Source organism: Sorex araneus, chromosome 2 (genome assembly GCF_027595985.1).
Source record: "Sorex araneus isolate mSorAra2 chromosome 2, mSorAra2.pri, whole genome shotgun sequence".
NCBI classification, from domain to species: domain Eukaryota; kingdom Metazoa; phylum Chordata; class Mammalia; order Eulipotyphla; family Soricidae; genus Sorex; species Sorex araneus.
The window spans coordinates 146,274,736-146,302,433 of record NC_073303.1 but is presented as its reverse complement, the minus strand read 5'-3'; the positions used below and the strand labels follow the sequence as shown (position 1 = coordinate 146,302,433).

Genomic DNA, 27,698 nt, shown 5'->3' with positions numbered 1-27,698 from the left:
AGTAACCCCTGTGCATCGCCAGGTGTGACCCCTCCAAAAAAATCACTGTATCACTGTCATCTCATTGTTTGTTGATTTACTTGGGTGGGCACCAGTAACGTCTCTATTATAATCAACCCTGAGATTTTAGCAGCCTTTCCTTACTCATCTTTACCAACGATTGGAGGCTCTTTCAGGGTCAGGGGAATGAGACCTATTGTTACTGTTTTTGGCATATCGAATACACCACGGGTAGCTTGCCAGGCTCTTGCCCCCCAAAAATAAAACAAAAAACGTAAATCCAGGGCCTCAGCAGCAGAAAATTCTACAAATTTTAAATGCTAAGACTAAAGAGACTGATTAGCTTCAGGTTTATTCTAAGAGGGTTGAAGGAGGGGTGTATATCCAATCCACAGTAGGATGCTGGTGCCTTTCTCAAGGTTTATAGACCTACACTTTCCAAATTCTGGTAGAAGTTTGCTAGTTTCTCTTTGGGAAATTGCTACTGTGAGGACAGAGGATTCTGTTCTTGAGGTGGGTGGGGGCAAAAGGGTCTCAAACAGCTGGTAGACTCTTAGAATTTATAAAGAGCGTTTGTTTGAGAGAGTTTGGCCAGACTCAGGCAAAGAACTTGGGACTTAACAGAGAAAAATAGAGTCACAGAGGCAGACTTTAATCACTCTAAAAAGGCACAGAGACAGGACCGGGATGAATTAGTCCTTACCAACGTCAAGGTGAATGCCCTCCTAAAACAGTCTACCTTTGCTCTCAGTCCTTTGGATTGTGAAACTGTTCACTGTGACTGCCAAGCTATTCAGGTACCCCAGATGGTAGAATGAAAATGTATTGGTAAGTAGAAAAACAGCAACACCAGACTGTTCCTCCATTATGCAGTAGTGTGTTTGTTTTGTTTTGAGACCACACTTGATAGTGCTCAGGGCTTATTCCTGGTTCTTCGCTCAGGGATCACTCCTGACAGAGCTCGAAGAACCATGTGTGGGGCCAGAGATCAGACCGGGGTTGGGCGTGTGCAAGGCAAGTGCCTTACTCACTGCAGTGTCTCTCTGACCCCGCATCCGTGGAGTTATGACTCAGTGATGAGTCTGTCAAATCTAAGAACATGACTTGTTTTATTCAGCCATGTTCAGGCACAGTTCCAGGTCACAGATAGTATTCAGGTGCTGTCTTACAATGATCAGTAAACAAAGTTAACATCACTGAGACTTTTGGAAGAGTCATTCAGACTTGTGTAGAAAACTCTGGTCACCACCAGACTAACTCACCAGACTGTGGATTCAGTGGTGGTTCCGAAGTGCCGATTGCTTAGCGATGTCAGCACTAACATTGGCAGCAGCCTCTTGTTTTTGCCAGGTCTCTTGGTGCCATCATTTCCCTTGTGCTTGATTTAATCTCTTGTTGTTCATTATGGCCCCTAAGCATATAAAATCTACTTCTAGGGCTGCATTTCCACAGGGATGGCAGTCAGAATGCATCATCCTGTTAGCTGCAGGTGACTATTGTCTCCTATCTCTTTTGAACGCCAGTTCTTTGGTAGTTACTAAAGTTGTACTGAGTTTGTTTTTTTCTTTGCTTTTTTGGTCACACCTGGTGATGCACAGGGGTTACTCCTGGCTCTCTATTCAGGAATTACTCCTGGAGGTGCTCAGGGGACCATATGGGATGCTGGGAATTGAACCTGGGTCGGCCACGTGCAAGGCCAACACCCTACCCGCTGTGCTATCACTCCAGCCCTTGTACTAAGTTTTAAAAAGTGTATTTTATAAAGGCACGATTCTGAATTGTTGCTTTTCTATGTGAAACAAATAAGTGACTTTTTCTGTTTTGGCAATATAAATCCCATGTTTTTTCAGCACGACTTGTATGATTCTTCATGATCTGGAGTTCCAACTCCTGTTTTCCTCTCAGTTACTTTCTTCTTGGTCCCCGACAGCGCGCCCCTCTGGGATGGATTGGCTGGACTGATTGCCTCATTCCATTACAAGCTTGCGTTGCCGTATGTGAGCTCATCTTGGTATTTGAGCTGCATTTCACACCATTCCATGCTCTTCTTCCCATCTGGAAACTCTTCTTTCCTTGGCTTCATGCCATCCTTCTTCCTGGACTTCCCGCTGCCGCTCTGATATTTCCCTTTGTCTTGTATGCTGGCCACAGCCTTCACATGGCAGGTTTTCTTAGGGTCCAGTTTTAGGTTCTGTTTTCTTTTTTTGGGGGTATTTCCTTTTTGTTTTGTTTTAGGGGCACACCTGACAGTGCTCAGGGGCTATTCCTGGCTCTGTGCTCAGGAATCACTCCTGGTAGGCCTCAGGGAACCATATGTAGTGCCCAAGTCAGCCTTGTGCAAAGTGTCTTACTTGCTATACTATCTTCAGCCCCACTCTTTTCTGTCTTAATACCTGCTAAATTTACTTCTGTTCTAAATGCCCAGTGGTTACAATAAAGACATTTAGAGTTAACAAAAGCAGATAAAATCATTTCCAATAGAGTTTAGGAATATTCTTATAGCTATTATATTATATATAATATATATAGCATTATTAACCTGGCAAACTACCAAGGGTATCTCGCCCGCATGGCAGAGCCTGACAAGCTACCCATGGCGTATTTGATATGCCAAAAACAGTAACAGTTAGTCTCACAATGGAGATATTACTGGTGCCCGCTCGAGCAAATTGATGAGCAATGGGATGACAGTGACAGTGACAGTGATTATATATTAATAGCTACATTATATAATTAATTATGATTTACCGTGTATTTATATCTAATCTAATACATAATCTAATTTATATATCTGCATATTCAAATCCATTATTATATATTCTATATTATGTATAATATATAACGTGATATATTACATCATATTTTTATATATAATTATATTACAGTGATACAGTGATATATTACATGTCATATTATATAATATTCTAATATATAATGATAGATTAGGCTGTCTCTCTTAGGGCGTGACAGCAGGAGGCCTCGGACTTAGCTCAAGTGTCAGGGCTCATGCCTAGATTGTGAGACCCTGAGTTCAGTTGCAGGTATTGCATGGTCTCTCCCCACTATCCCCCTTGCCCCACCCTGCTCCCAGCATTGCTGGCTATAGCCCTGTTAGCTCCTGAGCACTTTTGGACCGAGTAGTGAGTCATCGGTCCCTCACCACCAGGTTGAGAATAGGGGGACCTATTTTTTTTAAGGATATTGGGCTGGGGTGATACTCCAGGGCTTACAGTGTTTACGTCTTGCATGTAGCTGACACCACATTGATCCTCAGCACCACGTGGTTCCCTGAGCAGTATAGGATGCTGTCTTGGAGCACCACTGAATGTGGTCCCAGAGCCCCAGAGCCCCAAGGTGGATTGGTCATGCATACAGTCACCAGCAACATGCACCCTGAGATTACCTAGGGCCTGAGAGACAGCTCCGTGTAATGCATTCTTTGCATGTGAGAGGCTTGGGTTTGATTCCTGACATTGCATGGGCCCCCAAAATGACCTGAAATGGACAATCCCTCCCCTCCCCTTGCCTCCAAAGGATATCTGTCTACAGTTTAAATCACTGAAAACTGCCATGTCAAAAGCACTTTTTGATTTTTTTTTTTGTAGTCTTTTTTTTAGTTTTTGTCTGTTTGTTTCTCTGCCACCGCCAGTGGTGTTTGGGGCTTACTCCTGGCTGTGAGCTCAGGGGTTATGCATGGCAGGCTTGGGGACTATGTGGGGTGATGGAGTTTGAACCCAGGTCAGCCATGTGCAAGGCAAATGTCTATCCACTGTGTTATCGTTCCGGTCCCCAAAGCACTGACTCTTTCGGCAGTGGAAGTCAGTTCCCATAGAATGGCTATTGCTTCCGTCTGAATGAGTAATTAATTTTCTTCAGTGTCATTTTGATCTCTCATTGAACTTCTACAGAATGACTCAGTTTTAACGTGCCCACACACACACTCACACACACACACCACCACCACCACCATCACTACCACCAAGACTGATCTTTGCAGTTCATCAGATAGCACCTGTCATGTTCACATAGATTCTTAATTAAATAAAGGGATTAGGTAGAAATTAGAGCCACTTTTGATCCTTCACTTAGAAGAAAACTTTACTCCTGGGAAATAAATTGGGAATTAGTAGATGAAACATTCTATAGTATTACAGTTGAGGTGCCTGCCCCAAAACTGTTATGAATAAGGTAAAAAATAACTTGAGAAGGAAATAGGAATTGAGCAATCAATATGGAGCCTTCTAATGTTGAAAGATGTGCTGCATACTTATTGAGTTGCTTCACCAGGATTGGGTGCTCTTCCTTCTATTTATTTCCTAACATTCCATTTTACAATACTCCATACAAAGAGATGTAACCTTTGATACATCTTGTAAAGAGTTAATACATGAGTTGAATCCTGCTGCTACAATGGTATTGAAGAAATAGAACATGAAGAAGCAAAAATGATACCGCTAGAATGGAATATAGATTAGCATGGAGAAGAAAATCAAATCCTTGATATAGTTAGCTTTTAAAATGAGCTTGAATATATGTACATTGCAATATATATGTATATATTGCAATAGGCATGGGTGGGTGGGAGGGAAACTGGGGACATTGGTGGTGGGAAATATACACTAATGAAGGGATGGGTGTTCGAACATTATATGACTGAAACCCAATCATGAGCAGGTTTGTAACTGTGGATCTCATGGTGATTCAATAAAAAAATAAAGAAAACGTTTTGAGAAGCCCGCCCGTAAAAATATTGCAATAGGCATTTTATATAATTAAGACAGGCAAGGGAATTCGACTTTATCTTTTTTATCTTTTGTGTGGGGCAGAAGAAATTGGGCCCTGTCCCTTTAATAAGCCCGTGTTTACCTCCCCTCCTCTTGGAGGCGGGGCCTCGGAACCTGTAGAGTGAGGTATAACTTCCAATTCTTGCATTCTGACCTGCCACCTGGGAAGGCTGCTCAGACTACAGACCAGGAAGTAATGAATAATGTGCTTTAAACGACAATAGAACTTGTCTTTTAGAAGGAAAAATGTCTCACAGCAAAATTAGGAGATGGAAGCAATGATTCTCTGTAGTTGTCATGAAGTATTTGGGGCTTTGCTCAGGTCAGGTCGTCGTACCCTGTAGAATACCTAGGACACAAAGCTTCGGGCACCAGAAATTGATCTTCTGACTTTTGAGTCTTATCTGATTGCTGCCTGGTTCATCTTTATTTTGTTTAAGTACCCTGTAGGCTGAAACAAGTACTCTTCTTTATTCACAGGTAGGTGATCAGCTTTTGTTAAAATTCAAGTTGTTTTTCTTTTTTATTTTTTTTTTTCCGAGGTTACTTACATCTAATTTTGCTGCTCATTGTTACAAGACTTAGGACCATCAGGCTAGGTATATGTTTTAATGTTTAAAGGTTCAGTCTGGCTGTAAATAGCCACATTTTTTTTTGTTTTAGTGACCAGATTTGTAGAAATTACTTTTGACAAGTTAACACTGTAAAATGTTGAATTAAACGAGTTCTATTATTAATGAATCATTTACGTGTATGTTACATAATATATGTAGCATAGTTAAGTATATCTAATAGATTTTAAAGTGTGATGAAATTACCTTGCTATTAATTTCTCAATTGGAAAGAACATATTTCAAGCGTTTATTTTTGTAGGTACATAAAATTATATTCTTGAAATTTTCTATGTTCTGTTTCTTTCACTCTTAGGAAGATTTTATCAGTGTTTAAACTTGCTCTACTCTGTTCTGGATCAGTTTGGTATCAGTTATTTCAAAAAAAAGTTTTCCTAAAATAATTATCCTCCACTAATATATTGAAATGGTGCTTGTTTTCCTTTTATAAACTTGATCCTCCATTTATGACACTGAAAGTATTCAAAGAAAAGGTCTTTGTTAGATTGAGTTAGCTATTAGTATGAGCTAGCTCTTGTGAAAAAAACTTAGAGGGAATGGAAATTAGATAAGAATTATGTGGGGTACCTTTCGGATCAAGCACGGTGGATCTTTTAACTTTTCTACTACTAGTGGTCCTCTTATTTTTTCTTTATGTTATGTATTTAAAAAACTTTAGGGTCAACTAACATGGGTTAGAAAGTAAATAATAAAATATAAGAACGTTATTGTTTATTGGACATTATTTCCAGTCAGAATTTCTTATCAGTCCAATATAACATTCTAGATTAACATAATTAATACCAAAGAGGTAAGATGTTTTATATACTTGAAGCGCTTTATTACATGGAACTGTTCGGATTTTTTTATGTTTTAAAGTACTGATATAATAACTAAATCTTCATTAATTATTCTTGTGAGAATGACAAATTAGAAACTAGTTGTCTAACATTTTGCCCTTAATTTCTTTAAAGTACCATAAAATACTATAATGCAATAGTATTACATTATACTATAATGTATCATTACATTATACAATATGATATTACATTATATTATATATATTATATCATATCATTATATGACCAGTGGTCATCTACTATAATGTAATAAAGATACCATAGTAACAAGACAGAGAGAAGAAATAGGGAAAAAGGAAAAATAAAATGATACTTGCCATAGGGAATATTGTTGAAGTATTCAAGGCATCTGAATGTTTTGGTCCTGCTATATATATTTTTATTCCTACAATTCCCATTAAGATTTTTTTTGAAGGGGGCACACACAGCGGTGCTCAGGCTTACTCGTGGCTGTGTGCTCAGGTTTCACTCCTGGCTGGCTCAGGGGACCTTCTGGGGTGTTGAGGACTGAATCCAGGTTGGCCACATGCAAAGCAAGTGCCCTCCCCACTGTACTATGACTCCAGCTGCCCAAATTAAGAATTTTACCAGCTGACTTCACAAGTATCACTTATGTTCTTGTAGTTCTTCTGTGTTTTTATAGAATTTCTCTCTCCAAAATTACTTCATTTCTCTATTTCCGCAATCCTGTCTTCCTTCAGCTCAGCTGAAAACCCTTCTTCAGTGTGAAGCCTTTTCTGATTCCCCTAATTTATATTGATACTTCTTTAAACCTTTTACATGGATTTTAAAAAAATCCTTCTTACAATGACTTTAATATATTAATAATAATACAGCTTTTAATATTCTACTTTACGTAAAATCCTACCGTATTTTTTCAACCATGGTATGTGTTGTTTGAAAGTAAGGGGTTAGCTTGTTTTAGAGTTTAGAGTAAAGTGCTATTTTAGGCTTTTTAGCATCTAGTATAGTCACATACACTTGGTAAGTTTTAAATAATATCTACCTTCCAAATGAATTAGAGAAAGATTCTTTCTCACTGGTCCTTCCCAGTTGCTTCAGATGTTAAACTTCTTTTATAATAATTATTATTATTATTATTATGTTTTGCTGTGTAATGCACAATTTTTTCATGGCAGGTGATTTTAACAGGGGGAGGATACCTAAAAAGAAAGAACAAGCTGAACTTTATTAAAAAAATAAAGAAGGGGGGCTGGAGTGATAGCACAGCGGGTAGGGCGTTTGCCTTGCACGCGGCCGACCCGGGTTCAAATCCCAGCATCCCATATGGTCCCCTGAGCACCGCCAGGGGTAATTCCTGAGTGCATGAGCCAGGAATGACCCTGTGCATTGCCGGGTGTGACCCAAAAAGCAAAATAAATAAATAAATAAATAAAAATAAAGAAGATACTTTGAATTCTAGTTTGTTGCATTTTGTATCCTAAGAAAATGTAATTTGAATCTGTCAGTACATAGAGCTTTTAAATGGTTAGAATAATACAATACTTTCTGGATTGAGGAGATTGGTCCTGAATTCACGTGTCAGGCTCTGAATGGTGCTCCAGTGGCTGTGCTAGGAATTGTGGGATTGCATAATTGGTATCGTGCTTAGCCATTGCTAGACACTGTGAATAAATTACTTTCTAAAAAGAAAAATTTGAGCACTGTATCTCTCACAGTAGTTGCTGTGTTATGCACTTTATTTATTTATTTAATTAATTTATTTTTTTGCTTTTTTTGGTCACACCTGGTGATGCACAGTAGTTACTCCTGGCTCTGCACCCAGGAATTACTCCTGACGGTGCTCAGGGGACCATATGGGATGCTGGGAATTGAACCCAGGTCTGCCGCATGCAAGGCAAACGCCCTACCCGCTGTGCTATCACTCCAGCCCCTGTGTTATGCACTTTGAAACAATAATTTTATTTATTCCCAGGGACAACTCAGATAAGTTTTGTCACTTCAGTCTGTAAATACAGAAGTTCAGTCGCCAGTGAAAGTCACACATCGAGCACTCCCATAGCAGGTCACCTTGGCCTCAGAATTCATGGTTTGAACCACTGTGTTATACTCTTCTACACTGTCCGATTATATAATAATTTTCTGTCATTTCAGAGCTTGAGCAGGCAGGAGTTCTGGCAGCTGCTGCAGCAGAACTATGGCACTGAGCTAGGCTTAAATGCTGAAGAGATGGAAAACTTGTCCTTGTCAATTGAAGAAAATGTACAGCCAAGGTACAGAAACATGTTGTAAATAGAGACTTACTAAATATGAATCAGGGTAAAATTCATTTAGACTTCTTAATTCAGTGAAATTTTCTCTTTGTAGTGGAATGGAGTGAAGAGTTAGGACAAGATAGGGCTTTGCTAAATAGGTAAGCAAATAGGGGGCAACTAATGAAATGTTAACTTTGTAACTGTGGCACCTAAGATATGTTGAAAGAGTAGTTTTAGAAAACTTTTTTAAAATTGAGGACCTGGAGGAATATCTATGAAATCTTTGTAATTTTAATACAATAAAATTAATTTGATGGCAGGTATTTTGAGTAATAGGACTTTTCCTCAAGAATACTCTAGTATTGTATTTGACTTGTATCTGGCACTCAAAAAGCATGAAATGCACTTGTGGAAGGAGCATATACTGTTGTGGAAAATGCAAATAACATTAATATGAAATTTAAGAGAATGATCATCAGAAGGAGTACTACATAAGGTGATAAATTCAGAGTAAGCAGTGCTCAGCTTACTCCTAACTGCACTCAGGAATAATTCACATGTTTTTGTTTGTTTGTTTGTTTGTTTTCTTTTTGGGTCACACCCAGCGATGCACAGGGGTTACTTCTGGCTCATGCACTCAGAAATTACTCCTAGCAATGCTCGGGGAACCATATGGGATGCTGGGGATTGAACCCGGGTCGGCCATGTGCAAGGCAAATGCCCTACCCGCTGTGCTATCACTCCAGCCCTGTGCAGGATGAAATTTTATGCTGAGTGCATTTTATCTTAACACATCTATTAACAATTCTATAGGACTGGAGCGACAGTCTAGCAGATACGTGTTTGCCTCCTGTAGCGCAGACTTAGGTTGGTCCCCAGTACCACATATGGCCCTTCAAGCCCTGCCAGGAGTGATCCCTGTACACAGAGCCAGGAGTAAGCCCTAAGCACGGCTAGGTGTGGCCCCAAGACAAATCTATAGAAAATGTTTTTTTAATTTAATGAACACAAAACCACAATTGTTGGTACAGTTCTAAAGTTGACATTGATTACAAAGCTCCAATCAGTAAGTATTAAACAAAAATCAAATGTTTTATGTGAAAATTGTTATTTCTGATAATAGGGTTAAATCCTTACCTAGAATATCTAGAATTTATTAAGCTGTTTGTTGCTAGTTGAGCCTTCTGTTACTATTTTTGTTTGTTGAGTTGAGTTGGCTCCTGTATTCCTTTCCCATCTAATTTAGAGCACTCCTACTAGAATTTCAGTATTGAGGAATTAGGAGGTGCTGTGGGTACACAGTCTACAGACTTCTGGATCTGTGGTGGTGGCCGATGACTTGATATAGCTTTGGGTATGGGAGGTGGGTGTGGTTGCTGCAAATTCCAGAAATACAGGAGGGTGGGAGAGGCATCCCATCCTGACTCTAAGAAGAGTCCCCAGTTCTCAGCCTGGGTATTGAGGTGCCTGAAGTTGGAGAATATTCCTGAAGCTGTGGAGCTGAGCCCTTGGCATGGCTGCAGCGATGGGTGTGGGTGTGGCTTCCCAGGCTTCTACAGGCTGGTACTGGTCCCACCTACATCCCCAGAGTCCCCTGGAGTTCTCAGCCCCAGTGTTTTCATGAATTTTAGCTGCTTGGCATGCATCTCCTCAGAGGTTTAACCAGGAATTCGTAAAGCAGGGCCTGCGGGTGAGTCAACTTGGAGACGGCTATCTAGAAAATCTTAAAAATAGAAGTCTACTGTAAGTCTCAGTAGGAGTATAAAATTTGCCTTTATCGAGGTAGTCCTACAGTTATGCTGATTCTATTTATGTTGATTCAGTCAGGAGTAATAGACTTTTCCTTCTCATATATATATACATATATTTGTGTGTGTATATATATGTATATATATACATATATATACATACATGTATCACTGTATCACTGTCACTGTATCACTGTCATCCTGTTGCTCATCAATTTGCTCAAGCGGGCACCAGTAACGTCACCACTATGAGACTTGTTACTGTTTTTGGCATATCAAATATGCCACGGGTAGCTTGCCAGGCTCTGCCATGTGGGTGAGATACTCTCGGCAGCTTGCTGGGCTCTCCAAGAGTGGCGGAAGAATCCAACCTGGGTCTGCCACATGCTAGGCAAACACCCTACCCGCTATGCTATCACTCCAGCTCACATATATGTATATGACATGAAAATGATATGTTTACTATAAAGTTAAAAAGTCTCCCTTCAACTAGTCTTTCAGATACTGAAGTTTCTAAACACTAAATAAATTTCTACACACTAAAAATATGTGTAGTTTTAAATAGTTAAGTAACCTGGTTACAGTTGTGTTGATGTTTGTGACATTGATGTGCGAAGTAAATGCATCCACATCTACCAAAGTGTCCACACATCACTTCATACCTCCATACCCCTCACCTACTTTTTGGTGATCTGAGTGTAGAAATCTAAAGTCAAGTTTTGAAATCCATTGTAATACTGCCTAATTCCTTGTGTTTTCTCTTTATATACCACAAATGAGTGAGATCATCCAGTATTTGTTCTTTTCTCTCTGCTGATACCCTCTGATTTCATCCACATTGCAGCAAACTGCATGATTCTATCTCTTCTTATAGCTATACAGTATTCCATTGTGTATTATGCCGCAGCTTCTTTAGCCACTCATTTATCATCGGATACTAGAGTTGTTACCATATCCTGGTTATTGTACCAAATATGGGAAAGTATATAAGTGTGCATAAATATTTTTAAATTAATGTTTTTATGTTTTGAGAGGACATTGCAATAAGTGGGATCACCAGGTCATAAACCCTACCATTTTGAGGAATCCTGATACAATTTTCCATAGAGGCTGAACCAGTTTTTTCTTTTTTGTAACCATATTTTACCAATACTGGTTGTTTCCAGACTTATTGACACTGATATATGCCATTCTCATTGGTGTAAGGTGATACCTTATAATTGTTTAGATTTTCATAGGAAAAAAACTTGCTTGGGGGTGTGCTAAGGGGCTATTCCTGGTTCTGTGCTCAGGAGTGATTCTTAGTGGTGTTCAGGGTACCATATATAGTACTGGGAATTCAAACCAGGGACTGGTTGTATGCAGAGCAAGTGTCCTTACCTCTGTCTCTCCAGCCTCGAGATGATTTGGGGGTTGGGTGTTAGGATACAGTCCTGGATTTGTGCTCAGGAATCACTTCTTGTGGTGCGCAGGGGACCATATGTACTGTTAGGGATGAACCAGCTTTCGCCACTTGCAAGGCAAGTGCACGTGGCTTAACCCCAGTTCTGTCTTTCTGACCCCTAGAATACTTTCACCAGCTGCTTTATATACTAGAAAAACTCCAGAGTTTTGTGGTTACTGGAATAGCTGCTCTTTTCTGATGTTCTGGTGATGAAGTGCTTTCTAAGAAAACATGGCAGGTTTCTCATTTCCTCTTCTATTCCTTTTCCTGTCCTTCCAGAAAAGAAAAATCTTTTTTTCCATGCTTTTCCATTTTCTCTTGTCTTCATTTTCACTCGCCCTTCTCATATTTTTCCTTCTTTACCACTCGCTGTTCTGTTCTGTTTTGTTCGTTTGGGGCCACACCCAGCAGTGCTCAGGAGCTGTTTCTGGCTATGTGCTCAGGAGTGGCAGCTGGCTCTGCTTTGGGGGGAATTATATGTGGTGCCGGGATTAAACAGGGCTTGACTGCATGCATGCAAGTACCATACCTGCTGTACTCTTTCCAACCACTTACCTTTATATTTAAAATCCTCAAGTACAGTCAGCTAGGTTAGTTCCGAGAAAACATTTTTCTTTTTTGATTTCCTCAGGGACTGGAATGATAGCACAGTAGGTAGGGCGTTTGCCTTGCATGCAGCCAACCCGGGTTCGATTCCTCCGTCCCTCTCCAAGAACCCAGCAAGCTACTGAGAGTATCCTGCCCACACAGCAGAGCCTGGCAAGCTCCGTGTGGCGTATTTGATATGCCAAAAACCGTAACAAGTCTCACAATGGAGATGTTACTGATGCCCGCTTGAGCAAATCGATGAACAATGGGACGACAGTGCAGAGCAGTGCACATTTCCTCAGAGCCCTGCTATTGTGCCTGGCCAAGAGTTTCTTGGGAATTGGCTTAAGAATTATTTGAGGCTGGAGCAATAGTACAGTGGGTAGGGCGTTTGCCTTCCACCTGGGTTCGATTTCCAGCACACATAGGGTCCCCTGAGCACTGCCAGGAATAATTCCTAAGTTCAGAGCCAGGAGTAACACCCCTGTGTATCGCTTGGTGTGACCCAAAAAAGCAAAAAAAAAAAAATTTTATTTGGGTGGAGTAAAATGGGATTAAAATGACCTTTAGCTTTTCTTCTTTCTTCAGACTAATATTGCTTACTATATCAGGCTCGTATTTTATTTTATTTTAGAAGAGTTTTAAGTCTTGATGCAGCAGTGATTACATGGGAATAATTTCTCAGGTAGGTTGAACACAGGAAAATCTATCACTGTTTGAGAGAGGAAAAGCAACCTCAAGGACATTGATTATAATCTTCTCCAAACGCTTTAGAATAGAAATGAACATCAGTAAAGAGACCAGATGCCTTATTTGTGTGAACGTGACTTTGCTGATGTGTCTGCAATGTGTTTCTTGCAGAAGTCCAGGAAGAAGTAGTTTGGAAGACTTTGGAGAAAGAGAAGAAAAATTATCTAAATCAACCAATTCTACCCGTGAATCAATTCGAGTTTCAGAAACAGAATCAAATGATGGAAATTCACCAAAAGGGGTTAGTGTGTGATTTCTCTTTTAAAAAATATTTAATGTGGCTATGCATTAATCATAAGATCAAATAAAATACAATATACAAAATGTTCAAAGTTAAGATGCTTGACAGTCTGCCCTTTTATTTTAAAAGAAGAGTTAAAATATGAAAGCAGCAGAGGTTAAACGGGAATCATATGTGGTTTATTCGGAGTTGGCTAGAGTGCAGAGCTATCGATTGTTCCCAGAGCAAGCCAGGATCTTTAACAGGAATGGACAGAATTACAAATATAAAATAGAGAGATTTGTAGTTGCTCCCTAACCGCCCCCCCCCCAGAGCAAGTGTATGTGTTTATTTCTCTTCATCTTCTTTTTTTTTTTAATTTTTGTTTTTAAGTTGTATATGTGCTAGAAACTTGGTGGGGGAGATGAGGACTTTGAGTAGTTGGCTTCTATAATAAATAATAGATTCTATTTTTTTTTTTTTTTTGCTTTCTGCTTTTTTGGTCACACCCGGTGATGCATAAGGGTTACTCCTGGCTCTGCACTCAGGAATTACTCCTGGCGGTGCTCGGGAACCATATGGAATGCTGGGAATCAAACCCAGGCCTGCCACGTGCAAGACAAAGGCCATACCCGCAGTGCTATCACTCCTGCCCCATAAATAGATTCTTAACTTGCCTGCTAAAGTAAGCACGTCCCATTAATTGCTGGGTTTCATGATTCTTTCTTCCTGTACTTTATCAAGTGTCATTAGGAATGAGCCTATCATTTTTTAAAATTTATTTTCTATTGCAATGACACGGTATTAAAGAGTATAAATAGTTGTATGTATTAGGGGCTACAGTATTATGACCGTGCCCATTCTGAGGGCTAATATCTTTACCACAGTACAGTGGGCACTTTCAGTCCCCCTCTTCCCTGGACCTCAAATTTGTGGTAAGAGTTTGTTTTCAGTGGGCATTGTTCTCTTGTTTTGTTTCTTTACATAATCATATATGAGTTATATCACCCCGTGTTTTTCCTTCTCCTTATGATGTATTTTTCTTTAGTGCAACCTCCTCTGGTTTTAACTACAGATAGCAAAACGCAATGTTTTATCTTTTTATCTTTGAGTTGTCTACCATTGTGTACAAATGCCACATTTTTATATCCACTCGTCTGTCACATTACGTGGGTTGTTTTCATATTTGGGCTATTATAAATAGTGCTGCATTGGACATAGATGTATACATATCTTTTTAAATCAATGATTTTGTGTTCCTGGGAGACAATCCTTTGAGAGGAGTTGCAGGATCATAGGGTGGTTCTAGTGTTTATGTTTTGAGAAGTCTCATGCAATATTTCACAGGGGCTACACTTGCTGATGTTCCCATCAACAGTGAATGAGGGTTCCTTTTTCTCCATTTCCTCACCAACACTTTGACTTATTACTTCTAGTATTACTAGAATGATTCTAGTCATTCTCACAGGCCTGATTTTTTTTTTTTTTTACCATTTTATTTTTTATTCTTTATTTTTTTAATTTTTTTTTATTTTATTTTATTTTTTTTTTATTTTTTTTTTTTTTATCACCGTGAGGGTACAGTTACAGATTTATACACTTTTGTGCTTATACTTCCCTCATACAAAGTTCGGGAACCCATCCCTTCACCAGTGCCCATTCTCCACCACCCGTAAACCCAGCGTCCCTCCCACCCTCCCCAATCCCATCTCCCCCCCACCCCACCCTGCCACTGTGGCAAGGCATTCCCTTCTGTTCTCTCTCTCTAATTAGCTGTTGTGGTTTGCAATAAAGGTGTTGAGTGGCCGCTGTGCTCAGTCTCTAGCCCTCATTCAGCCCGCAACTCCCTTCCCCCACATGGCCTTCGACTACAATGTAGTTGGTGATCGCTTCTCTGAGTTGACCTTTCCCCGGAACGTGAGGCCAGCCTCGAAGCCATGGAGTCAACCTCCTGGTACTTATTTCTACAGTTCTTGGGTGATAGTCTCCCACTCTGTTATTCTATATACCATAGATGAGTGCAATCTTTCTATGTCTGTCTCTCTCTTCCTGACTCATTTCACTCAGCATGAAACTTTTCATGCCCATCCACTTAACTACAAAATTCTTGACCTCCTTTTTTCTAACAGCTGCATAGTATTCCATTGTATAGATGTACCAAAGTTTGCTCAACCAGTCATCCGTTCTGGGGCATTCGGGTTTTTTCCAGATTCTGGCTATTGTAAACAGTGCTGCGATAAACATACATGTGCAGATGTTGTTTCGATTGTACTTTTTTGCCTCTCTGGGATATATTCCCAGCAGTGGTATTGCTGGGTCAAATGGGAATTCAATATCTAATTTTTTGAGAATCGTCCAAATTGTTTTCCAGAAGGGCTGAACCAGTCGGCATTCCCACCAGCAGTGAAGAAGGGTCCCTTTCTCCCCACATCCTCTCCAACAGCGGTTGCTTTTGTTCTTTTGGATGTGTGCTAGTCTCTGTGGTGTGAGGTGGTATCTCATGGTTGTTTTGATCTGCATCTCTCTGATGATTAGTGATGCAGAGCACTTTTTCATGTGCCTTTTGGCCATTCGTATTTCTTCCTTGGTAAAGTTTCTGTTCATTTCTTCGCCCCATTTTTTGATGGGGTTGAATGTTTTCTTCTTGTAGAGTTCAACCAGTGCTTTATATACCATTGATATCAACCCCTTATCTGATGGGTATTGTGTAAATATCCTTTCCCATTCTCTCACAGGCCTGATTTTGATTTGCATTGTCCCTGCTCATTTCTTCTTGTGGATGGAGGGCGACCTGGCCGAGTCATCTGTCAGGGTTGATTATCGGGATTGATTTAGCTGATCTGGATGGTCGGGTGGATGTTTGGCCACTCCATGTCGATGCTTTTTTGAAAACATGGCTCTGAGGCTAACACCCAAAGATAATTAATACAAAGGCCAGGAGGATTGCCCCATAGCTGGAAGCCTGCTTCGTGAGCAGAGGGGAGAAGGCAGATGGAATAGAGAAGGGATCACTAAGAAAATGATGGCTGGAGGAATCAGTTGGGATGGGAGATGTGTGCCAAAAGTAGATAATGGGCCAAACATGATGGCCTCTCAGTGTCTGTGTTGCAAGCCATAATGCCCAAAAGTAGAGAGAGTATGGGGAATATTGTCTGCCATGGAGGCAGGGGGAGGGTGGGAAAGGGGGGGTATACCGGGAATATTGGTGGTAGGGAATGTGCACTTGTGGAAGGATGGATGTTTGATCGTTGTGTGATTGTAACCCAAACATGAAAGCTTGTAACTATCTCATAGTGACTCAATAAGATTTAAAAAAAAAACAAACAAACAACAAAAAAATACATGGCTCTGTGAAGGAGCCTGGTCTCCTCTGAATGAAGAAGGGCCATTCTCCCCTACTAGGATCTCCGAACAAGCATTCAAGGTCCCATTAGTTTATTTTTTATTGGAATGTGTCTGCCACTTGGAGTCATTGTTAATTTTCTATAGGAAATTATTAACAGGACACCTTCACAGTAATTCTCTTGTCGTTTGTAAACGATCGGTATGTTTTGATAGTTACCTTTCTTCTTTCTTTTTTCGAGGGGATGGGATTATCCCAAGCAGTCCTCAGGAGCCCAGGGTCATCGTTTGACCTAGAACTGAAATGTTCAGGTCTTGAGTTGCCGGGCACGGGGATGTCCAGGGCCACCTCTGCAGTGCTGAGAAGCATCCAGGCCTGTACCCAAGAATTCTTTTGAGTGCATTCAAGGAGCTGGTGAGCTCTGCACTACCTTCCCAAGCCCAGTAGCTGCATTTCTTTCTGCTGCAAAGGTCTCTCCCAGACACATTTTGTATGTTTTCTGTCTCTGACTTATATCAGATTTAATACTTAGTACTAGCCGCTTTGCTAGTGTGTTGTCCTTGTCACTGAAGAAAGGTATTTGAGTGAGTGGTGAGATAATGCTACTGTAGAGCATTTGTTCTTCAGATTGGTATGTAAGTTGGGGGCCAAAACTGAATTTCTTGGTTTAGAGCCTCTAAGTTGACCTTAGATTTTACTTCTGCTCAGTGTTTATTATATAACTTGAAATGAGTTAATTTATTTAACTTTTTATAATTTTTGTTACTCAGCTATCAGATGAGAATAGAAATGCCCATTGAGTTTTTGAAAATAATGATGAAATGAGTTAATACACGTGAATGTGCTCCAAGCAATATCTAGCATATGTTATATATACAATAACTGTGAGCTCTTATAATTAATGATGAGTTTTTGTGGAGCCAGAAGAGGTTTTTTTTTTTTTGTTTCTTCTCCTTCGAAACTTCCAGCATTTTCTCTGAATAAATGTTGGGAAACATTGAAACTACATATTCATCTAAAAAGCCACCGGTTTATCCCGTTGTTTCAGGCAACTCTGCACCTCCATCTGATTTCTTGCAAGACATTCCTCTAGGAACTCTAAGGGGCTTATCATAGGTGGGAGATGGATGGTCCTAGATGTTGATTTCTTTATATATTCTCAGTGACAAGACAGATGTCTGCATTTTGGGAAGATAACAGGACAGAGAATATGTTGCAGCCTCTGTTCTTTCACAGAAGCCGGACTCAGTTCTCAGAACGGCTAATCTTACCTGAGTTCTTCCTACAGCCACCTCCACAATAATTCCCAAACCTGCTCTTGGAATAGTCGTCCCATTGTGTTTTATTTTTTTTTCTTCAAAATTTTCATGACAGCCTAGCTTTAAAAAAAAAAAGGAATCATCATGAACAACACAGTTACACAGTTGTTCATGTTCAGTCGTATAATGTTCCAACACCAGTTCTTTCACCAGTGTACATTTCCCACCATCAGTGTCCCCAGTTTCCCTCCTGCCACCCCCACACTCCCAGCCTGCCTCAATGGCAGGCACTTTTCTTCTTTTCCTTTCTTTTGCTCTCTCTTTCTCTTGCTCTCTCTGTCTCTTTTTCCTTTTGGGCATTATAGTTTGCAATACAGAAACTGAAAGAGGTTATCATGTATATCCTTTTGCCTCCTTTCATCACTCAATTCTTGTCTAAAGTGACTTTTCAACTATCATTGTTGTAGTGGTCGCATCTCTGTCCTAATTGTGTTCCACTCCCCACCCCCACCCACACACACTTGTGGCAAATTTCTGACCATAGACCAGTCCTCCTGGCCCTCGTATCTTCTGTTGGTTATTAATCTCATACTCTATTTTTTACATCCCACAAATGAGTGCAATCATTCTATGTCTATTCCTCTCTCAGATCCAATTTCACTCAGCATGATACTCTCCATGAAAGAGAATTTCATGACTTATTTTTTTCCCTGGTGGTTGCATAGTATTCCATTCTGTAGATACCAAAGTTTCTTTATCCAGTCATCTATTTTTGAGCACTCAAGTCTTTGCAGATTATGGCTACTGTGAATAGTGCTGCAATGAACATAGCGGTGCAGATGGATTTTCTGTATTATGCCTTTATGGTATATTCCCAGGAGTGAGGTTGCTGGGTCATGTGGAAGCTCAATTTCTAGCTATTTGAGGAATGTCCATATTGTTTTCCAAAAAGACTGTACCAGTCTGAATTCTCACCAACATTGAATGAGAGTCCCTTTCTCCTGGCATCAATGCCAGCTCTGGTTGTTCTTATTCTTTTTGATGTGTGCTAGTCTCTGTGGCATGAGATCATATCTCATTGTTGTTTTGATTTGCATCTCCCTGACGATTAGTGATGTGGAGCATTTTTTCATATGCCTTTTGGCCATTTGTATTTTTTCTTTGAGGAAGTTTCTGTTAATTTCTCTCATTTTTCTGATGGGTTTGGATGTATTTTTTCTTGTAAAGTTCTCCCAGTGCCTTATATATCTTGGATATTAGCCCCTTGTCAGATGGGTTTTGGGTAAATAATTTTTCCTGTTTTATGGGCTGTCAGTGTATCTTGGTCAGTGTTTCCTTTGAGGTGCAAAAGCTTCTTAGTTGAATGTAGTCCCATTTGTTTATCTTTGCTTCCACTTGCTTGGTCACTGGTGGTTTATTTTTGAAGGTGTCTTCAGCTTCAGTGTCATGGAGGATTCTGCCTATGTTTTCCTTATGGATTCAGTCTGATATTGAGGTCTTTAACCCATTTTGACCTGACTTTTGTGTATGACATTAGAAAGAGGTCTGAACTGCCTAGTTTTTCCAGAGCCACATGTTGAAGAGGCTTTCCTTACTCCACTTCATATTTCTTGCTCCTTTATCAAAGATTAAATGGTCATACATTTGAGGGTCTCTGTCAGTATATTCAATTCTATTTCACTGATTTACAGGTCTGTCTTTATTCCAATACCATGCTGTTTTAATTATTATTGTTTTGTAGTACAATTTGAAGTTGGGGAAGGTAATGCCTCCCATCTTTTTCCTAAGGATTGCTTTAGCTATTTATGAGGGTTATTGCTTCATATGAATTTCAGGAGTCTTTCCTCCATTTCTTTGAAAAAATGTCATTGGTATCCTTATAGGGACTGCATTGATCCTATGTAATGCTTTGGGGAATATTGTCTTTTTGGTGATGCTAATCCTCCCAACCCTTGAGCAGGGGAATGGTCTCCATTCCCTTGTGTCCTCTTTTTTTTTTCTTTTTGGGTTACACCCGGCGATGCACAGGGGTCACTCCTGGCTCTGCACTCAGGAATCACCCCTGGTGGTGCTCAGTGGACCATATAGGATGCTGGGAATTGAACCCGGGTCGGTCGCGTGCAAGGCAAATGCCCTACCTGCTAAACTATTGCTCCAGCCCCCCTTTTTTTGTGTGTGTGTGTGTCCTCTTATTTCTTGAAGTAGTGTTTTGTAGTTTTCTTTGTGTAGATCCTTCATCTCTTTAATTAAGCTGATTCTGAGGTACTTGATTTTTAAGGCACAATTGTGAATAAGATTTATTTTTTAAACTATCTCTTCTCTTTCCTTATTTGTATATAGGATAGCCAGGGACTTTTGGGTATTGATTTTGGAAGCTGCCACTTTACTATACAAATCTATTTTTTCTAGTAGCTTTTCTGTAGTCTATAGTATTTTAAAAATAAAGTATCATGTCACTCTCAAATACTGAAAACCTGACTTCTTCCTTTTCTGTTTGGATGCCCTTGTTACCATTTCCTTGTCTACCTGCTATGGCCAGTATTTTCAGTACTGTATTGGATAGTAGTGGTGAGAGTGGACAACCTCGTCTAGTACCTTATCTTAGAGGGAAGGATTTTATTTTTTCCCCATTGAGAATAATACTTACTGTGGGCTTGTAGGAGATGGCTTTGGTCCCATCAGTTCTTGCTACTAGCTACCCGCCCCCCCGAAGAAGGTCATATTATTGCTAAGGAGAGTGGAATTTGGAGGAATAATTTAATGCTTTAAGATCAATCAATCATTCATTGCTGTTTAATATAAATGTTTTGGATGCTAGAAAACAGTAAAACTGAAGTTTAACCCTTTATTTTCTCCTGTATATAATAGCAGTCTGATGACATTCTCAGATGACGACAAACGTCATACATCAACTGTTTAATTTTCACTTTCAGAGAAACTCATAAATAACAAAAAGTCATAGATAACATTTTCTTAGGTGAAAGTAACTTTAAGTATTAAATTAAAGCTCTTTATAAGAATTCAGGAGATATATATGTGTGTATATATATATATATATGTATAGCCTGGCAAGCTACCCGTGCGTATTAGATATGCCAAAAACAGTAACAATAAGTCTCTCAATGAGAGATGTTACTGGTGCCCGCTCAAACAAATCGATGAGCAACAGGATGACAAGTGACAAGTAACTCCTATATAAGCTTCTTAAGGAAAGGGATATATATATGCACAGAAATAAAAATAGACCAGATGCTAGACACTCAAAGAAAAAGTCTGTTACTTGGGGCTGGAGCAATAGCACAACGGATAGGGCATTTGCCTTGCATTCGGCCTACCCGGGTTTGATTCCCAGCATCCCATATTGTCCCCTGAGCACCGCCAGGAGTAATTCCTAAGTGCAAAGCCAGGAGTAACCCCTCTGCATTGATGGGTGTAACCCAAAAAGAAAAAAAAAAGAAAAAGTCTGTTACTTTTCCTAGAGGAATCATTTCATATTTTTTGGTAATAGAAATAGAATCCCATTATAACATTATATGCAAGTCCACATCATTGAAAATGAATGTATGTGTCCACTCTGTACTGATTCATCCTTCTCTCCCAGTCTCCATCTCTGTTTTCCTTGTAATTGGAACTATATCTTAGTTAGGAAACAGGAGAAAATTTAAGTGGAAATGTACTTTACTCAGCTCTGTTCAGGGTTCCTGATGTTGCTCAGTTGTCTGGAACTCTAAAATCAATCAAGTCATGATTTTAGCAGTAATCTCTGTTTGAAGAATCCATTCTCTCAGGAGGAGAGTAAGACCTTTTAATAAACTGTGTCTTGGGTCTCAGTTGTTATTTTGCTTTCTGGTTGGCCCGTGGAAACCCGGGTGCTCCCTGGAGCTGCTTCTGCTGTTTGGTGATATTCAAAGATCTCAGGAGGCAGGATGTGTACGGATTGTATTTTTACCCTCTCTTTTATTTGTTTATACGTAGACAGTGCAGGAAAGAGCTTTACTCTATAGTTTATACCTCTATTCAACTTGTTTATTGCACTGTTTTACTAAAATACTAACATCAATAGCATTCATACTTTTAAAGCCCAATGTTACTATTGCTATAGAAATTACCTTCTTCATTAAGCTACTCCCAAAAGGTATAGATAACATCATATATATTGAGTATATACCTTATATCTTAGCTCCTTAGCAGCGAAATCATTTGTATTCTTATAAGACACTGGGAAATTAAATTTTCCTTTCAATTATTTTTCTCCAACTGTACTTTTAAATGGTTTTTCTCTTTCTATTTTCTTTCATTTTCCCCAATAGTTACATGTCTTGAGAGATGGTGAGTTCTCTTCTTTGAAATGTTGGGGTATAGATTGTGTGGGGAAACTAACTGGATTTGATTCTTCTTCCTTACTCACCTAATATAACCAGTTTTATTTTATTCTTTCTTCCTTTTCCCTTCTGCTTACGTGGTTCATACGATGTTAGCTATCTGTGGGTTCTTTTAATATGTTGATCATGTGTTTTTAATTACTGTGTAAAAAGATTACTTGAATACAAAAACAGTAATAGCACGTGCTCTACGTGTTCCTGGAGCAAGCAGATGCCATTGGGCTACACTAGCACACAACAGGGACAAATGAAGACGTTACTGAAGCCCACTCGAGCAAATCGATGAACAACGGAATGACAGTGATATAATCATCTGTGTATAAATTCACGTATAATTTGCTGATGTTTTCATGAACTGAATTGGAAATATAATGTATGCATAAATATTTTAGAGTGTTTCAAAACATCTTTATTGTTAAACATACCAGTATAAAATTAAAATCTGTAATGTGTTTTTCAAACTGACTGGTTTGCCTTTTAGGGGTTGGAGAAAGAAGAAGCACAAAATGAGAAGCAGATGAAGAAGAGTCCTTTGCTAACTCCAGGACTGAGGCTAAGTAGAGTCCCATCAAAATCACTGGACTTAAACAAAAACGAGTATCTTTCTCTGGACAAAAGCAGCTCCTCAGATTCTTTTGACGAAGGTAAAGGATTTCACATATATGACCACAAAATATGACTGTGTTAGTAGAGCTCAACAAATAGAATCCTTTCTCGATCACCAACTATAACTGGTGGCGAACGGTAAAAAAGAGCAAGTCACAAAGATGTCATATTGCCTTTAATACCAGTGATGCAAATTGAAGCTATAGGCCTGTGTGAGAGATCTGTGGGCTGCTGGGCAAGCAGCCGTGTGACATAGCCTTACCCAAACAGCCACGGGCCAGGCTGGACAACCTCCTTTGAAGGACGCTCATCTCTGGAGGAGCATCGGCTCCTGAGGTCATTTGGTTCTCAGGGGAAAGAAGGTCAGAGGTGTGTTAGCCTGCTTCGTAGGCTCCTTCCCATTTACTAGTTATTGTAGTCGACATTACAAAATATTACAGACTGGTGGCTTACACAACAGATGTCTCTTTGCCACGGTGCTGGAGGCTGGAAGTCTAGATGGTTAGTTTCGGGAGTGATACTCCTCATTGCTCGCACGGCAGCCCTTTTGCTCTGTTCTTATATGGTCTGTTCTTGGCGCTTGTGTGTAACGTCACAGAGTGCACTCAGAAAACAGTGGTTAGGTTCTTTTGAAAAGATAGCTGGGAGGAAATTTTTCTGAAGTGAGGAAGCCCCATGAAAGACTAGTCTAGTGTGGGTACCTTGCATGCTTTGGCATGTGGTGGGAATGAATTCCTGAGCCGTTACTGCGGCTCTCACTTTTGGAAGATCTCCTCTGGCACCCAGTGGCCAGAGAGATAAGTGACACTAAAGCAAGAATTTTTCCTGAACTACTGTTTCTTGCTTTTAATGAGAACGGTCCTTAAAAATAGTTTTATTATTGAATCCCTATCCAGTTATACTAATCTTAGCTATATAAAGAATATTAATACAACTCAGAAAAGTTTTGCTCATATCTAGAATAAGAAAAGACATGTTTTTATATTGTTTCTATATTGCATATAAATGCTATCACTATTTTTTGGTGTGTGAATTTTTAATTTCAATTTGAGGCACTGATTTACCGTGTTGTATGCATAAAACCATACATGGAACTGGTGATAATATGGTTTCATGTGTACAACATCCCAATATCATGCTCCCACCAGGATGTCTACTTCCAGCATTATTCCAGGATTCCCTTTCACTCACCACCCACCCACCTCCCGCCCTGGGTAAGTTCAGTTCTGTAACCAGTTTTCAGGTTCTGTTGGCTGTGGCCTTTGTTATTCCCTGACTATGTCTCTTTTTGTTCTACATAGGAGAGAGATCAGTCTATATTCATCTCTCTCCTCCCAACTAGCTTCACTTAGCATGATGTTCTCCAGATCCACCCATATGGTGGCGAGTCACATGATTTCTTCTTTTCTTAGGGAGTACTGTTTCATTGCCTGTATATCTACCACATCTACCACAGTTTCTCTATCCAGTTTTCTGTCCATGGACATTTGGGTTGTTTCCATGTTTTGCTATCGTGAATAGTGGCGTAATGAACATAGGAGTGCAAATGTCTTTTCAAAATAGTGTTTTGGGGCCCTTGGAGTAGACATCATCACGTTTTGTCCCTTGTTAATGCCCCTCTAAAGGCTGCTTCAGCTTTATCTTCCTAAAAACATGCATGTAATAGACAGCCTCTGTCTTTGGAGGTTTTCTTCAAGTGATTTTTCAACTTTCATTAGATTATTCTTAGATAACAAATTAGATACTCCTAATTGCTTTGCCTAGGAAGTTTCTAAAATTGTAGAAGCTTAAAATTGCAAAATTGTAGAAATTTGTAGAACATTAAATGAGTGATATAAATAAAGTTTGATGATGATGATGATGATTATTATTATTTTGCTTTTTGGGTCATACCCGGCGATGCACAGGGGTTACTCCTGGTTTTGCATTCAGGAATTACTCCTGGCGGTACTCAGGGGACCATATGGCATGCTGGGAATCGAACCTGGGTCGGCCGCGTGAAAGGCAAACACCCTACCTGCTGTGCTATCGCTCCAGCCCCTAAAGTTTGATTTTTGAGGGGGTTTTCCAAGTGGTACTTTGGGTGTCTGGGGGCCACTTCAGGTGATGTGTGGCCAGCTGGGTGGGAAGGTCCGAGGATACAGCTCCAGCCAAGTGGTGCCAGGGACCACCAGAGCTACACTGACAATGCTCGGAACCCACGAGGTGCAGAGACCTCATGCATGCAAGTATGTACTCTTACCCTGTGTCATCTTACTGGCCCTTATAAATAGCTATTGGAGTAGTCTAGTCTTCCTATTTTCTTCAAGTTATGACATTATAGATAAACTGGGAAGGAAAATAGTCAAAGAAGCAAACATCCCCAGAAGTTTGGAAGTATGTCTGTGTGGACTTAAAGGAGCCAGTAGGAGTGCTGGAGAGCTAGTACTGGGGTTCAGATGCTTATCTTGCATGCAGCCACCCTGGTACCACATATGGTCCCTGAATACCACCAGGTGTGACCCTTGAGCACAGAGCTAGGAGTAAGCCCTGAGCACTGCCACGTGTTACCTAATACCAAAGCTAACGATCAGGGTGGACTAACATGTTAATGAAATAGAAATTAGAGGAGTTTGGCAGGGCAGAGGGAGAGTGGCATGGCTGAGTGCAGTTTCCGAGGGAGGCTAGGGAATGGCCCTCAAGCACAGACTGGGAGTCGCCCCGTGTACAGCCAGGTGTGGCTCCAAAGCAAAATCAAGACAAAAATAAAAAAGAAGGTAGGGAGCTGGAGCAATAGCACAGCAGGTAGGGCGTTTGCCTTGCACGCGGTCGACTCAGGTTCGATTCCTGGCATCCCATATTGTCCCCTGAGCACCACCAGGAGTAATTCCTGAGTGAAGAGCCAGGAGTAACCCCTGTCCATCGCCAGGTGTGACCCAAAAAGCAAAGGAAAAAAAAGAAAGAAAGAAAGAAAGAAGGTAGATGAAAGATTCTTTTAAAGGAAACGTCATTTTTTTCAAAAATAATAATTTGGTCTTGAGCAATCATTGTGATATGCTGAGTGAGAAAATAAGATTTGTTCTTCCCCGCTCCTTTCCATCACCTGTTGGGTATTATGTTTGGGAGGTAGTACAGCACCACTTTATTGTAGAAACACCTACTGGACATAATCTTGAAAGAATTCACCACACAGGAACGACATGACACGTGTGTATCATGGAGAACCTGATACACTAACCTTTAGCCCAATATTCATTTTTATTTTGAGGGTGGTGTAGGGTTAGGTGCACTGACTCCTGGCTGTATGCTCAGGTGTCACTCCTGGCAGTGCTTGGGCAACCATACATACATGTTGTTTGGGACTGATCCAGGGTCATTCCTTTATAGGTCATTCCTATGCTGTGTGCCCTGTCCCCAGCCCAGGCCTTTATGAAGTCCCCATGGCAGCTCGGATAGAGAAAGTTAGACCAGAATCTGTTCTGACTCCCCTCATTTTCAGTCTTCTTTCTCTACACCTGCTCTACAGTCTTCTTTCTCTACATCTCTACTCACCAAGATAGAGAATTGCTCTCTTTATAGTTATTTCTCTATGTCCAGAAATGCCTTCTGGCCTCTAGCTGCTGAATAAAATGCTAAGCATTGTGCATTCATCGGTTAAACCAGACTGCACTTTGAAAACTGGGATACACAGTCATTCACAGAATAGACGATGGAACTTCCGTATTTAAAGAATTGTTGCCAAGAAACTTTCTCCGACTCATTAACTACTTATCTGGTTTGGGAAGAAGGAGTTCACAGCAGGGACTTTCCTGTCAGTGAAGAGGGATTGGCGAAGTGGACCCACATCCCGGCACCAGGAAGCGGTTGCTCTTTGGGGGGCTCCGATCTTTCAGCTCTTGTGAAGGCTCATTTCCACTGTGCTCCCAGGTTTCAGGCAGGACTGTGAGAGATCTGCCCCTGAAATCAGAGCCAGGGGTGGAAGTTAACACACCAGCTGAGGCTACAAGACCCCTGAATGGTGTCATAATGACAGAAGTTCGATTTCATGGTCCAGGGTTTAGAACTTGGTGTGGCAGGTTCACTGTGACTAGAATGGAGACTGAGGCAGGCCAGGAGAGCCCTCAGCCTGTGGTAACTCCCACCCCGATCTCTGCCCCAGCGGGTGGACCTTACAGGCCCATCTCTGACACGGAGCTGGGCAGGGCCGGAGTAAGATTGGAACCCGTGACCCACAGCTGACAGAACACAGTGAGACCAAACCACACACAAAGACAGGAATCTGAATATCAGGTGGTGCTTATTAATTAATAAAGGCAAGGCCATGTAGGCCTCTAGGCAAAGGCAGAGAAAAAGCAGCTAAGTGGGTTACTGTGTCAAGAAAGAACCAGGAGACGAACACAGCTAAGCCAGTGTTTTGAATGACACTCAAATTGCATTCACTTGTTCTGGTCTAAAGAAATCCCTTGAGGTGAGTCAAGAGGCTAGGAGGTCACCAGTTGTCAGAGAAGAGGCACTATAAAAGTTGTTTGCTGTTCAGGATTCACTTAAACTCCAAATCAACTTGAATCCCAAACCTCGGATGCTTCTTCTGCTCCCTCTAAATGCTCTTACTCTATGGTTTCCATTTTATTCATCTCCACTTCCTTGTCTTGTTTACCTTTCCTGAGTTTAGCTTCATTTCCACTGGCCGCTTTCAAACTAGTATGATGGAAAAAAATACTTGTTCCTAATTGGAAACAATTGCCTGCTGCTGGTTTCAGCAGTGTTCCTCACCTCATTTAACATACCTGAAGTATTCGAGGCCCTGAGTTCGATCTCTGACCCTCACCTCCTGCAGCCACTGGGTTCCAGCACCAAATGATCAGACCTGCAGAGCTGGATACAGCATTGCTGAGTGGTTCATACCTC

General features: G+C 40.5%; 1 protein-coding gene across 1 annotated transcript in view; it reads left to right on the top strand.

The window, feature by feature from the left end:
* The window catches only part of GRAMD1C (GRAM domain containing 1C), a 110,060-nt gene that overhangs the window by 55,880 nt on the left and 26,482 nt on the right, over positions 1 to 27,698 (top strand). The window contains exons 7-9 of the mRNA XM_055127449.1: positions 8,371 to 8,489; positions 13,113 to 13,242; positions 22,687 to 22,849. Of these exons, the coding sequence (XP_054983424.1) occupies positions 8,371 to 8,489; positions 13,113 to 13,242; positions 22,687 to 22,849 (412 nt within the window). The remainder of the gene's footprint in view (positions 1 to 8,370; positions 8,490 to 13,112; positions 13,243 to 22,686; positions 22,850 to 27,698) is intronic.